The 15,794-nt window shown below is 30.8% G+C and overlaps 2 protein-coding genes across 2 annotated transcripts; both read left to right on the top strand.

The window, feature by feature from the left end:
• The first annotated feature begins 1,734 nt into the window (after positions 1 to 1,734).
• Positions 1,735 to 3,231, top strand: LOC11439229 (ethylene-responsive transcription factor WIN1). Its single transcript, XM_003609289.3, has 2 exons — positions 1,735 to 1,987; positions 2,459 to 3,231. Exons 1-2 carry the CDS (start codon positions 1,908 to 1,910, stop codon positions 3,021 to 3,023), a joined length of 645 nt encoding a protein of 214 aa, XP_003609337.1. The 5' UTR covers positions 1,735 to 1,907; the 3' UTR covers positions 3,024 to 3,231.
• An 8,730-nt stretch (positions 3,232 to 11,961) lies between these two features.
• LOC11439227 (SPX domain-containing protein 1) lies at positions 11,962 to 14,484 on the top strand. Its single transcript, XM_003609287.3, has 3 exons — positions 11,962 to 12,480; positions 12,696 to 12,822; positions 13,851 to 14,484. The coding sequence occupies exons 1-3, from the start codon at positions 12,193 to 12,195 to the stop codon at positions 14,291 to 14,293; spliced, it is 858 nt and encodes a 285-aa protein (XP_003609335.1). The 5' UTR covers positions 11,962 to 12,192; the 3' UTR covers positions 14,294 to 14,484.
• Positions 14,485 to 15,794: the final 1,310 nt, after the last annotated feature.

The following is a 15,794-nucleotide window of genomic DNA, read 5'->3' as shown; positions in this document are numbered from 1 at the left end:
TGGGTACCCACCCAAATCAACCCCGATTTGACTGGGTTTTTGTATGGGTTTGGGTTTTCCCCAATTTCAAAATACGGGTACGGGGCGGGTAACGCGGATATATGTACCCACCCCGAACCCATACCCAAACCCTACCCGAATGTAGGAAGACCATATTTTTTTTTTTTTTTTTTGTAAGGAGTTGATAAAGATATGTTATGTTATTTGGTTTGATAATTGGCATGATATAAGAACTTTTATTGATAGTTAAAGGAGAAACTGAATTATTCGGTAAGGAAATGTTAAAATGAACGCAAATTTTTGGATAATACAATACAAAATTATCATTGAAGCTTAAAAAAAACTTTTTTTTATTAAAAAAAAAATTGATTCACTGCGGGCTTGGGATGGGGCGGGAATACCCGAACCCATTGGGGATGGGATTCAATTTCTCATCCTCGTTGGATATGGGTAGGGTAACGGATAAATATATGGGAGTAGGGGATTGGGATGGGGAAGGCAAAACTCGTCCCCTCCCCGCCCCATTGCCATGCCTAGTGGGGATCAAACATTGGTTAACCTCTACAAACTTAATGTATATAGTATGTTTTTTTGTAATAATGTCTAATTTTTTACGTAGCGATAATTATAAAATTATTTGATCTTGAATGCATTGAAATATTTTTTTTTTTACCGAACATTGAAATATTTTTTTATAAACATTTTATAGCATATGATGTTGTCTCCACATATCAAAATTTCTGGATCCGTCACTTCCATATATAATATCCTCACTAATAAACTTGAGTCTTTTTTTACGGATTATAAGAGTATCAATTTCTACTAGCATGTTTAGCTTTGAAGTTCTTTCCCCTTGTATAAAAATGTGTTATGTGGGGATTAAACATTGGTTAACCTCTACAAACTTAATGTATATAGTATGTTTTTTGTAATAATGTCTAATTTTTTACGTAGCAATAATTATAAAATTATTTGATCTTAAATGCATTGAAATATATTTTTTTACCGAACTTTGAAATATTTTTTATATAAACATTTTATAGCATATGATGTTGTCTCCACATATCGAAATTTCTTAATCCGTCACTTCTATATATAATATCCTCACTCACAAACTTGAGTCTTTTTTTACGGATTACATGAGTACCAATCTCTACTAGCATGTTTAGTTTTGAAGTTCTTTCCTCTTGTATAAAAATGTGTTATGTGGGGATCAAACATTGATTAACCTCTACAAACTTAATGTATATAGCTTCACCAACTTAGGCATTTCCAGATCTACAAACCTTTTATGATACCAACGTTAGAAATAAATTAAAAAGGCGCTCACATTTAAATTTCACTTTACACAAAAGGTAGTATAATAGAAAGTTGTGACTGACTTCATAGTTCATAGGTTAATTTTATTACGAATTATGCACCACATGCACTTAAATAGCTTCATCAACCATTTTGAATTATACAAACCTCATTAACAAAGCTAGCCCTCAAGGCCCCAACAACCGAGTGACATTTTTCAAGTGACTCCACCTAATAATGGCATGTAATAGAATTCCAGTGAAGTCACATCACTTTCACTATTCGACATGCACAAGCACAACAATATATATAAGAAAGTAAAAATACAAACAGTTATATCATAAAAGGAAGAAAAACTAGCTAGTTCCAACGACTGCGCAACAAAGTTAAGCACAACATTTATTTGATAGGGTACTTGTTTAGGTGAAAACGTTTAATAGTTTGTTGTACTGGCTAAACTTTGAGTTAATCTTTTAGTTCGATCGCCGACAGTGTACGTACACTTAATCAGTCACTTGCCTCCATCCCTTTATATCTAACTATTCTGTTCCCTCTGAACTTTGTCCTTCCATATCTCTTTGCAGTGCACAACAACCCACTTTGCAATCATGGTTCAATCAAAGAAGTTCAGAGGTGTCAGGCAACGACATTGGGGTTCTTGGGTTTCAGAGATTCGTCACCCACTTTTGTAAGTTTCTTTTCTTTCCATTCCAATCTAATCTAGTTACATATATTTTTCATTAGTCACATCAACGTACACATTCATCTATACAGTGCATGTTTTTTTGTTTAACTAATATCAGTTTGTCCAAATCAAGAAAATTATGGTTAATTTTGTCAAATTCAAAATGATGTGCACATATATAATATAGTCCTTCAATGGACCCTCTATGGTGTGCTTTCATGGTGTGGCGGCATGATAGCTATTTGTATATGTCATTATATTAAGAGAGATCCATTAATCTAACGGCTTGTTGCAAGGTAAAACCTAACCCTAGAGGATCCAAGTGAAAAGAATGGAAATTGATCCCTAGCACTTAGGGATAGAATTATAGACAAATATATAGTTTTTCTTGGTAATTTTGTTGGTCTTTTTTTTTTTTACTAGTGTTGTTTTGTATGTAATTTATTAAGTTTGTAATTATTTGATTTGAAATAGGAAGAGAAGGGTGTGGCTAGGAACATTTGAAACAGCAGAAGAAGCAGCAAGAGCATATGATCAAGCTGCGATTTTAATGAGTGGTAGAAATGCCAAAACAAATTTCCCAATAACACAAACTTCTGAAGGTGATCCAAAAAGCATTACAAGTAATGAGAACAAACCTTCAACTTCAAAGGATCTAGAAGAAATTTTACATGCAAAACTTCGAAAATGTAGCAAGGTACCATCTCCTTCCATGACTTGTTTAAGGCTTGACACAGAGAACTCTCACATTGGTGTGTGGCAAAAGCGTGCTGGGAAGTGTTCTGAATCAAATTGGGTTATGACTGTTCAGCTTGGGAAAAAGATGAGTGTAACCCAAGATAGTGGTAGTAGCAGTAGTAGTGTGGCACCTTCATCGGCGGTCGCAACCGAAGAGGAAATTGTGCGAGGAGAGATTGATGAAGAAGATAGAATTGCACTTCAAATGATAGAGGAACTTCTTAATGACAAGAACTGTCCTAGCCCATCAATTAACAATATTAAGCAAGGGGATGATATTGATAACAGCTTTTTTCTTTAAAATAGTCGTTACTTATTGATCTCTATATTATATAGTATTCACGTGTTAATTAATTTAATCTCTCTTTTATCAAGTTCATTATTTGGGAGAAAAAAATAAGTTTGTAGACTATAAGTCTACATGTAATGGGTGGGTTTCCATCATTTCTACCATATTGTATAAGTATAACGTATTTATTAATTTTTTAAAAATCTCTTTTAAGCTGTAATTGTAATTGTAGATTCATGTCTGCCCGATCAATTAACTTAAAAAACATGGACACCTTTAAAAGAATGTAAACAAATATTGTCAAAGTTCATACAAAGTGCACTGCATGTCTTTTAATTGAGATAAAGGAGTATAACTCATGACATTATGAGCAAGTACAATGTATATATAAAGGGAAGATAAAATAGCTAGATCCTGATGATTCAGTGAATCTAATTATCGGATTAGTTAGAGATGGAGGGTAAACTATTTAACTGGAAGCTTGCTTTAAACCCTCAGGTTTGAACAAAAATTATTCCATCTAAAAATTGAACTTAGTTCTCCTAACAATTCATTAGTTATTTTGTGAAGTTTGTTAACCACTTGAGTTCAATTGGTTGGTTAATGTCTGTTTCTTTTTTCTTAATAGCTAGTCAAACATTTTAACTAATAACATATATTAGTATTTAGTTGTTAGATTAAATATTTACTCATTGTTCGAGTTTAAACCAAAGACCTTAAACCCCTTAACTTTAACCAGCTAAAATCAGTTGGACTACCATCCCCTTAATAGCAAAATAACCACGAAATTACTTTGAGAATTCCCAAATCCATGAGATGAAAATACTTTGCTTAGAACATGCAACCTCTAAACCAAGAAAATACTTAAGAATTCCCAAATCCATGATCTTGAAGTTGTGCCTTGATGCGATCAAATTCTGCTAAAACAGTTCCATCAACATAATATTTGTCATCAACATGAACCAAAAGAGTTGTAGTCATTCCCATGTTGGAGAGAAAAAGCAATGAATAATCAAAATTTGATTGGGTACATTAGGCTTGGTAATAGGGTAGAGTCGGGACGAATTTTACCTTCTTTGTGTTCAATTCCGACTTTCATATACTTATTTGTTACCCTACTCATACCTAACGAGGATGAAAAATTGAATCTCATTATCATCCCGACGGGTTTAGGTATCCTCACCTCATCTTTGTCCCCGCAGTGAATCAATTTTTTTTAACAAATAAAGAATTGTTTCCACCCCCTAGCGAAAAGTTGTACACATCCAACAATAGGTCCACTCTAACATTTCCAGCGACATGCTCATTTTGACATTTCATTGGTTGATGGTGTGAGATGATGGAGATCGATGACTATGGTTAAGGAGAAGAGAGAACTCGAGTGAGTTTCATCTGCCATATACACTCTAACTCCGTGTCTGATTGTGAGTTTTTATTTTTATATATAAAAGGAGCAATAAAGTGGTAATAATGTACTCCTTATAAATTCTGCAAAACGAGCTTGTATATACGAATTTGGAGACAATTTAAATTCATATCAAACTCAATCAAAGCAGGAAAAACTTGTCAAATCAATGTTAGTTTGGATAGATAATCGTGGATACAAATTTTGCCGTTGTGCCTGTGTATCCTTTTTTTAACAAAAGGGTGTCAATTTCTTATGAGGAGTGTTATTTGAACAACCATTTGGTTGATAACTTTTGGGACAACCATAATTTACAAAGAAAATATTAGTATTTGCACGAACCAAAGCAATAGAGAGATAAAGTAAAAAGTAATGTGAGTATGTGAGAGAAAGTTGTTGCAAAAGTTGTCACAAAATGAATATTCAAATATCATTTCTCATTTCTTATATCACAAGTGACTTTGCTTGTACCTAGGTGTATCCTTCTTTTAACAAAAGGGTGTCAACTTCCTATATCACACGTGATTTGCTTGCTTGAGCCCACGTTTATAAGCTCTTTAACAACTTGCACACTTGGTTAGGTTTGTCACACTTAACACCTTTGGCAACCGACATATACACATTTTCTTGTAAATCTCCATGTTAGAAAGTGTTATTTATTCTGTAAAAAATAAAAAATGTAATTGACAACTTGTGAAGATGCCAATTGTGAATGGAAGCAAGTGCAGGTAAAACATAGGCTAGCTCTTCACTTCTATTCTATACACACCCCATTTATTAATTATACGCGCCTGCTTAATTTATTTTAGTTTAATACCAATACTTGACTCTATTAAATACACACACTAACTTATTTTATTTTACTTACGAATAAAATACTAGCTTTAGTTCAAGAATAATTAAAAATGTTAAATATGTTTTAAGTCTATAAATATTCATACTTTTTGTTTGTCCCTTAAAAAATTTCTTCGGTGTTTAGTCCCCTAAATTTTTTCATCACCACTTTTAATTCATATTTTTCAGTCAACTCATTGTATCATTTAAAACTTTGAATGAATTTTAACTAGAATTTTTAGAAAATTATAAGAACCTCTTCTAAAAAAAAAAATTAGAATTTTTCAACAAAATATTAAATATCAATTTTTATGTTTTTGTCGCTAAAAATTCATGTTTTATTAATGTTTTGTTAAAATTATATTTTTTTAAGGATTATAAATAATGATCTTGAACATATTATAAATGTGTATACATGTATGTATTAGGATTTTCTTTCGAATGAATGTGGTATAGATTGTTTTTTTTTTGGGTACAGTGGTATAGCAATTTTTATTATTTTATTACTTTTATTTTACAATTTCAAAAATATTAGTAATATTCTTCCCTCAAAAAAAAAAATATTAGTAATATTCTAGAATGATCATTTTATTTATAGAATTGTTAGAAATTAATTTGTATAGTTATTGGGCTTTTAAAATGATAAGAAAATGATTGTTTGAGACTTTTTACTCAGCGTGCACCCCTTCTTTTGATATCTTCTTCTTTTTCTTTGACGCAACAAATACTCCAATTTTCCATTCAAACCATCATTTCTTTTATCTCTCCTTGATTTCCCCTCTTCAAGACACAGTGGAAAATGAAACTTGGGATAATGTTTGTATTAATTATGTAAAACTTTTTTGCTCAATTCCTGCTAATATTTGTATTAAATATGTAAAACTTATTTTTTGCACCCTTCGTAAATCATCAGTCATGTTACGTTGTCAATGTGGATCCGCTACGAAGCAATTTTATTTTGGATCGTCTCCTTGTGCCTATACTGACATTCTGCTGTTGCTGAAATTATTCTTAATTCTTGTATCTTATGAGATCGCAAAACCAATTATAGACAAAGACGGATTTAGATATTTGATACATGTGTAGTTAAAATAGTTCTACAATGAATCAAAATTTTAAATTGTTATTTCGTTAGTCAAAATAGTCTTTAACACTAAAATACTTTATTAATATTGTCATATTAGTCCTTTAATATACTTATTTATTGTCAGTTTAGAGACTGCTATGACTTACAAAGTACAAAATCATGAATTATTTTAAAATTTTAATACATTGAGAGACTATTCTAAATTCATGGTATAGAATAAACACCGTCATCCAGAAAAACTGAATTTCCCACAATTCATCCGAGGTTTGTTGTGTACGACAATAGCCCTTTGAGCGATAATCAAACTAATGTGCAAATATGAATATTGAACAATTTTGTAAACTCTTGTCATTCCTAAAATGTTAGGCGTTAAGTTACAGGTTATTTATAATATAGGCTTATTCAATCATCCGATCTCTTAACTTAATTGATTGTCTCAATTTAGTCCTCTAACTATAATTTGTACCAATTTGATCTATGTTTTGCCCCGTTACTAGTTTTAGTCATTTTTGTTAGTTTCTCTCCAAAAAAACGTTAACAGAAAGGACTAAAACTAGTAATGGAGCAAAACATAGGGGGACCAAATTGGTACATAAGTTAAAGTTTTTTGTAGAGAAACAAACATAAAGGACTAAAACAAGTAACGAAGCAAAACATAGGGGGCAAATTGGTACAAATTATGTTAGGGGACCAAATTGAGATAATCAATTAAGTTAAGGGATCAGGTGATTGAATAAGCCTATAATATATTTTTCAAAGACTTTATCAAGAGTTGTGTACATTTGAATTATGATATCCATTATGTTTAATTGCACTTTTGGCCCCTATCTTTTCAAAAGTTGCGATTTTGGCCCCCTAACTAATTAAAGTACAAAATAGCCCCCTATGTATTGGATTTTTGGAAGTTTTGACCCCCAAGATCATTTTTGACTTAGTCTTCACTGACGTGACGCACACAATGGTCGACACGTGACACTTAAATGATATTTATTACTAACTCCAAGAGTTTAGTCTAATCGTAAAAAGATAGATTTTAAACTCATGAGGTTGTGGGTTCGAGCCCATTAAATTTAAATTGATACACTGTTCTTTCTTAAAATGAAAATCTTTAGAAAAGTAACATTTCATTGTGTTAAGAAATATACTTATTTTATGAAGTGAATATTAGCTTCCATGTAGAGCAACAAATTCTCTCACATGAGATACAACTTACAAGTATTATCCATATATGGAACATTTAGTTTATCTCTTTGATTGTATAGAATAGTCAATCATATAGAACTATAAGCTCATATAATTTTATCCAAAAAATATTTAGAAAAATTATAAAATAAAATGTAGCTGTAAAATTGTCAGTCAAATATTTTTTCAATTAATTTTGGTAAATAAATGAATGATATTTAAATATTGTAAGTAAATAATAGTAATTTTCAATTAAGGACAAAATTATAATCTCCTCTATTAGGAGATGCTTGAGTTATATATTGTCTCTCTTTTTATGTCAAAATCGATTGGATCATTTTTTTTAAACCAAAAGTCATGCAAGAAGCAACATACAAATTATATTATCCGAAAGAAAATAAGTATAAGAAAGAAAATGTGGACTAGGCCAAAGACATTTTCGAGAGGTGATAAATACCTGAGTTTGTTCAACCGATTCCTAGTGTACTCCTGCATGATAAAATTAGGTAAATCTAACATAAAGATAAAGAAGAAAATGAAAGGATAAGACCAAAATTGACCAACCTATTTAAACATACATCCTCTTCCCTATACGAGTGTAGCGGAAGATCTCATGTTCCTTAATAATAGTAGTAAGAAGTTAAGCCGCTTTTTCTTTAAACACCAAGGCACAGCTTTGATGAACCTGAAAACATGAAAGACACGTGGGAATGTTATTCTAACCATAACCGGAGATTGGGACAACATTTTGAATGTACTTATCTTTTGAGAAATGCTAACATGTGTTTTTATGGTACATGTTAGAATTCCAAAAATAAAAAGTATATATGTATTAGAAAATTGTGTAATTTTTTCTTTTAAATTGATGATTAATTTTTTTTTGGTAAAAAAAAGGGGGCAGAGCCCTGATGATTAAATTTTTTAATAAATCATTTGCAAAATTCTTAACATGTGTCCGAGACATGTTTGCATGGCAATATATATATTTTTAAATATTGCAAACCATATTTATGAAAAAATGGAAGCACATTCGAAGAATATCCCATTCAAAGATGCTGATTTTAGTTAGTTAATACAAAGCCAGTAGCAAGGGGACAGGTAGACAACATTTATTCAATTTGATTTATCACCGCAAGCCAAGTAGCATTCCGCAGATATTCTTGCTTTCTTTTTCTTATTTTATTTTATCCTGACACACATGTCGTGGTCACAACTATGGATATTCCACATGCCCTGGAATTATACCACTAATTAATCACTTCAAAAATAAGCCTTTCAAACCACATGTCACTAATTTTTTCTTCAAAAAAAAAAAACACATGTCGCTAATTAATTTATACATCTAAATTATCTCATGTCGACATTTAAAAAAAATAAAATAGTTTTTGATGATTATTTATTTTAGTAAAAAAAAGTAGTGATTATTTATTTAAAAATAATTAAATAATCTAGCAACAGTTACTTTTTCTCTTTACTTTATATTTTTAGATTATAGATGAATTCCTCTAAAAATATATTATAGCTGAATTAGTTGTTAACGAATTAATAGGTTTTTTCTTCCATTTTTATAAGTTTTTTCAATTGAAGGTAAATCATTTTGAGTCATCGTCAATTTTTTTTTTTTTGAACAAGAAAAATGGAACTTATATTAACAAATCACGAACTCTTCCTAGTACAAGATGTACTAAGAATGTCCAAAGTATTTACAAATATACAGAGTCAAACAAAATTAGGCCAGTCCCAAACAGGTAAGAGGACTCGACCACCACAATTGAGAGCCAAAAACAAAAACAACATTGTTAGCTTTTAGCCACCAAAGAGAATATCGCTTAACTCTATCCAACAACTGATGTCATTGTCAAATATTAAACATGAATATATTTTTCAATCGAAATTTAAACATAGATTTTATTTCGTTATGAGAATCTAACCCAAATTGCTAAACTCAAATATGTTGCTTTTTTTTTTTACTTTGATAATTTTTTTTTTTTTTTTACAACAAGTATGAATTACTTATTTAAAGATTTTTATGTTTTTTGATAAAATATTTTTTTTACAAAGAGTATGAATTATTTATTTAAAGATTTTTATGTTTTTTTTGATAAAATAAATTTAAATTGATTAAGTTAGAACAATATAAGAAATGCTCATAGTATGCAGCTATATACAGGGGCCGGGGTTCGAACTCCGGACACTCCACTTCTTCTTTTTGAAAAAGGAGAATTCTAACCACTAAACTACTGGAAAAAAAAAATGCTCATAGTATGGAAAAGAAAAATTCTACTTGTTGTACCAAAAAAAGAAATTCTACTTGTTGATATTCTTAGTATAACTTATCTGCAATCAATAATTGTTTCTACTTTTGATGCAATAAGTTATACTTTTACTATAATGATCTTATTAATTTAACATATCATTTTATATATTTCTCTCTTCGCAATAAATAACAAAGGATAATATTGGTAAAACAACATATAATGATGCATTGAACTTTGAAAGTGACGGTTAAATAGGAACAAAAAATTTCTTCAAAAGTGACACTTAAAAAGGAATGGAGGAAGTAATTATCATTTATTTATCTCAACTTTGACTCATTTGAAAATAGATACAGTCCACCATTAAAAAAAAAAAATACTGTAACAGATATTGTCCAACATATTAATTATGAAAAATCATAATTTTAATCAATTTGGGCTATGTTTAGTAAAAATAAGCTATAAGCTAGCCGATAATTAAAAAGCTAACTTTAGCTGATGTCTGATAGCTGATAGCTTATAATTGAAAAATCTAGCTTATTAAAATTAAAGTGTTTGGTAAAGTTAGATGTCGAAGTAGCTGATAAATATAAAATGACATAAAAAGATATGTTTGTTTATTTTTTATTTTTTATAAATTATATATGTAAAGTTTTTTACTTAATGTATTTTTTCTAGATATTCAGATTTATTTGAAAATATTTTCATCATCAAACTGATAAATGTGCTTTATGAATTCAATTGACATTTTCTTATTCGATAAATTTTTATTTTTTGACGAATTTTATTTAACCAAACTTGTTTCACTATTTATTTATTATTTATTATATATTTCATTTAACATTAAATATTATATGAATTACCTTGTTTAAAAAAAATATTATATGAACTACAAGCAAGCTCATAAAAAAAAGTTAACAACTGAATATAGAAAACTATAGTACCATTCATGTAGTGACTAGTAAGCCGTGAGCATGGTTGCTGTAAGCCTTAAAACGTGGGTGGTTTTTTTTTTTTTTTTTTTTTAATTTAAAAATAGTAAAATTAAATTAAGAAAGTTAAAATTGGAAGAAATTATAAGAAGCTATAAGCTCACGAAAAAAGTTTGTTACCAAAGACGTCAAATTTTAATCCAACAAGTTTATAAATTAATTAAACAAACTATAAACTAGATTTTTGTTGTTACCAAATACAGCGCCTAAGGGTAGGATTGTATCATTGTAAATAAAAAAAAAGAATGATTTTTTCTTTTCATTTTTATCTAATTGACATTATTCAATATGTCCATAAATTATCATTAATGTAACATTGGTACCAAATATTATTTTCTTTTGGGTCATGCTAACCGGTGCCCTCGGACACCGGTTAAACATGCAAAAAAAAGGAAATTTTTATCATAAAATGAAGTTTTGTTGACTTATTTATGGATTAATCAAACAATTTTCATTCAATAACTTTCCTTTTTATTATCCTTAACCAGTGTCCCGGAAACACCGGTTAGCATTTTCCTTTTCTTTTTACTAAAACGAAGAATAATAACTTTCTTTTGACGCAAGAAGGAATATGATAATAACGTAGAAGTAATTCATATAGTAATTAAAAATCAATAATTTTTTTAAAGGATAAATCAATAACTAAATATTCCAGAAAAAGATATAAACCAGTAAATAAAATTTTTTAAAATAATATCATGCAATTCAACCAAAAACTCTTGTATGGTCACAAGGTTTTAGATAGAAAGATTTGAACACACTTACAAGAACTAATAAAAAAAAGGTAAAAGAAAAAGTAAATTAATACTAACATGAACTCATTTTAGTTAATTTAGCGGTTTTAATATTCAAGTGTGTTTCGGTTAGATTTCCTTCGATACTAATTTAATAGGATTATCTTCAAGTGGATAATGAGATTTGACCTAAGTGAATAACGAGATTTGACCAGTAAATAGATAATGAGATTTGATCGATCAAATTAGTCAGCATTTAAATCAGATATCAAATTAAATATAACATTAAATAGTATTTCATCAGTTTCAAAATGAGTGTAGTTTTAGTTAAAAGATTTTATTTCAAATGAACGTCACTTAATATATATTTTTCCTTGACCAAAAAAGAATTATTTATTTATTTTTCAACACAGCAACCACTTCTTATTTTCTTGGTATGCATAGTAGATGATGAGAGAGAGAGAGAGAGAGAGAGAGTTGGAGGGAGGTATAAAACCGAAAATATACTCTACTACTGTATTTAATTAAAGGATATTCCAACAATACCCTCGAATATTCCTTTCCATCTTAACCGTTATATTACTCTCTCCTTTCTCACTTTTCCTCCCCTCCCAAACACGCTCATTCTCTTCTCCGTTTTCTTCACATTGAAATTCAATTTCAATTTCATTATTTTTTGTGTTCTCTGAGCCATGAAATTCGGTAAGAGTTTAAGCAGCCAGATCGAAAAAACTTTACCAGAATGGCGCGACAAGTTTCTCTCCTACAAAGAACTCAAGAAGAAGCTTAAGAGCTTAGAACCCGCATCCGCCTCCGCCGATGACCGTCCTGTGAAACGTCTTAAAGTTGATTCCGGCAACGCCGACGCCGGAGAAATGTCTAAGGAGGAAAGTGACTTCAGAAACTTGTTGGAGAATGAACTCGAGAAATTCAATAACTTCTTCGTTGAGAAAGAAGAAGAGTACATTATTAGACTCAAGGTAATCATTCTTAGATAAATAAATTGAATTTTAATTTTAAATTAGTTTTTTTTAATTCGAGTTTCATACCCAAACATCTCCATATGCATTGTCCCTAGCAACTAAGCTATGCTCACGGGACAATTAGACTCACAAGTTTATATATATATAAATGATGAAATTAGTAATTTTTAAGCCATTTTGAACATTTATTTATGGTTGAAATTAATATGTAGGAGTTGCAAGATAGGGTTGCTAAAGTGAAGGATTATAGCGAAGAGATGATGAAAATTCGCAAGGAAATTGTGGATTTCCATGGAGAGATGGTCTTGCTGGAGAATTACAGTGCCCTGAATTACACAGGTGATTTCTCAACCTTACAATACAAGTTTTTCATACATGAATTTGTTTTTTTTTCTTTCTTTCTGTTGATATTGAAATGCAATAATCAAATTTGCAACTTGTTACATGGTAGAAAATGGCCCAAAGTAGGTCCCTTTCAGAATTATATAGCAAATCTAAATAAAATGGAAAAGTCAAAAGTAATTAGATGGAATAGGATTCATTTCCAATCAAAATTGTCCATTGGTTGGTCCTGAGAATTCTTCTGGATAAGTTAGTAGGACCAAACAAAGCATATGCTATTTTTGGAAAAAGAATCTACTTTGGACATATTCATTTTGTGAAATTTAATATTCTGCCTTTTTTGATTCCTCTATTATTGCTTCTTGCTCTTTTATCTACTTGGTAAAGCCCTAAGAATAGTATGTCCTCAATCTCAATGTCACGATGCCAATCTTTTTAAATATTCTTATTCACTCTTTATATTGTAGAAAAGTCACATTATTTGAAAAAGCTTAAACAATTTAACAGGGGAGCTTCACTCTTTTTATTTGTTTACTCTAAAGTGATTCTAGTTTGAAAATGTTACAAAAGCACGTGGAGTGGAATACAAGTGAAGATCTTTGTGTATTCTAAGAGGACTTTCAAACAACATCTAATTACACATAAAGTAGTATTATCTAAAAAAAGAAGTATTAAAATATTAAGTTATTTAAGGTATTTTCAGTTTGATGATTAGTCTTTTCCTTTACATAATTGTTTTTTACTTGTGTTTCCTTAGCCGGCACATAATTGGTTTTAATCTGTGTTTCCATTGCCAGCACATTTTAGTATTCTCCTATAGATAACATGTGATTCTCCTATAAACCAACCACTGCCAATTGAAAACAGGAGTTTTAGATCAATTGCCTTTGTACAGAGACACTGCTGTAATTTGCCTAAAATTGGTCGTCTTGAACATCAAATGAAGAATTCCCTATGGTGTTTTCATTTTTTTTAATCAACTACATCGAGTGTATCTAACTATCACCTCACTTTTCCTTCCACAGGGCTAGTGAAAATACTGAAAAAGTATGACAAGAGAACTGGTGCCCTCATTCGCTTGCCCTTCATTCAGAAGGTCTTGCAACAACCTTTCTTTACCACCGATATGCTCTACAAGCTTGTAAAGGAGTGTGAAACAATGCTGGACTACCTTTTTCCTGTGAATGTTCCTCCAGCTGTTGGTGAGATAATCCCTGAAGCTGAAGGATGTGATCCTTCAACTTCAACCACCACCGAGAGTGATGGTTTGCTGATTCCTAAGGAATTAGAGGAGATTGAGTACATGGAGAGCCTTTATATGAAGAGCACCGTATCAGCTTTGCATGTTTTGAAGGAAATTAGAAGTGGAAGCTCGACAGTTAGCATGTTTTCATTGCCACCGTTGCAATCAAGTGGATTGGAAGAAACATGGAAGAAAATTCCAGTTTTGGAACAAGAGGCCAAGTAACTTGCTTGGTTATATTGAAGAGGGCAATGCATGTTATTGGATGGCTAATTTTCCCTTTGTTTTGTCTTCTAAATTGGACGCCTGTTATAGATACTAACAGTGATGTAAAGATGGAATTAATTTTATAGAATTATATAGGTTCCATGTAATAAAACACCTCTGGAATTCAAAGAAGTTATGTTTTGACATTTCGTTGACTCTCAATACTCAATATATAATGTGATAGGTCATGTTAACCAGTGCCCCCGGGGCACTAGTTAAGCAGTTATAAGTGGAAAGAAAAAACAGCGAGCATTAAAGACATCACTTTTTCAAGTTTCAAAAAGTAAAATACACAATTTTCAAGAAAACATTTCCTTTTATAATTCCTTAACCAGTGCCCTGGGGCATTGATTAACATTTCCCTAATGAGATTTATGTGTTATATATCTGCTTCTTACCATAATATTATTAGAGGATTCTTTTGGAAATCATTTGTATAAATAGTTACCCTCTTCCATTTTTTTCTACCTGACAATAATAGAAAACATGCTAAGCTGTGCTCAGAAGGTGAGTAGTGTGTACTATAAAAAAGTTCAATGGTAGTAATGGTAGGTTTGGTGGTGAATTCTCACGTGGTAGTGTATGCTTAACAACAAATTATACCTGGTAGTGTATGGTTTAATAACAAATTAGACCGTGTGAGCCTTGATCTGCGGTCTCTCATTATATGATGAAATATCAGTGAGTATCTAGTGTATAAATTGAAAATTGTCACTAGTTTTAGCAAAGCATACGAGATTCAGCTATAAAAATAGTTTTATTCATGACAGATCAAGGAAGCAAAGACTAATATAATCTCCTGGCCAGTCATCAACAATCAACATATCATCCATAGGGAAGGGAAAACTACCAATGTTAATATAGTCTGGTATGTGTTGTGTTTAATTGTTTATTTGACTATACAACATAACATACATGTCTCTCGTGTCTTTATTAAGAGGTTCAGCTATTGGAGATGTGAAGAAATTTGAAATGCAATACATGATCTATATTTCATGTCATTACATACTATTGTATCTTGGTAATGTAATTTTATAGTGTGAACTTAAGTAGCTTCTGCTTGTGATGTTAAACAAAACATCTGGTTTTAGTAGTTTCCTTCAGTCATCCTCGAATCTGGCCAGCTAATGCAATAATTTACACTCATTCTTTGTCTTAGACAGTTAGCTGCCCGTAATGTGGAATGCTAGAAAATAACTTATAACATGTTTGTTTTATTGTTTTGAAAACAAATGTGCTACATTTTTTTTTTTGAATCCGAGCCTCTGTTACTTTTCTGTCATTGGAGCTTTGGAGTTTGTCTGGTTAGGATTCTCTCTCTCTAACACAGACGTGTCTACCCACCTACACACACAACATAGCTCAGCAGTTGTGTAGTGAATGTGATTTTAGCACATAACTAATGCTTCCTTTAAGTGTGAGGTTAATCTCTGTTGCTCCATGCACAACGTGATTTATG

The sequence above is a fragment of the Medicago truncatula genome, chromosome 4, assembly GCF_003473485.1.
Source record: "Medicago truncatula cultivar Jemalong A17 chromosome 4, MtrunA17r5.0-ANR, whole genome shotgun sequence".
In the NCBI taxonomy this organism is placed as follows: domain Eukaryota; kingdom Viridiplantae; phylum Streptophyta; class Magnoliopsida; order Fabales; family Fabaceae; genus Medicago; species Medicago truncatula.
Note: the sequence above shows the minus strand (reverse complement) of the source record. Positions and strands in the feature narration are given on the sequence as shown.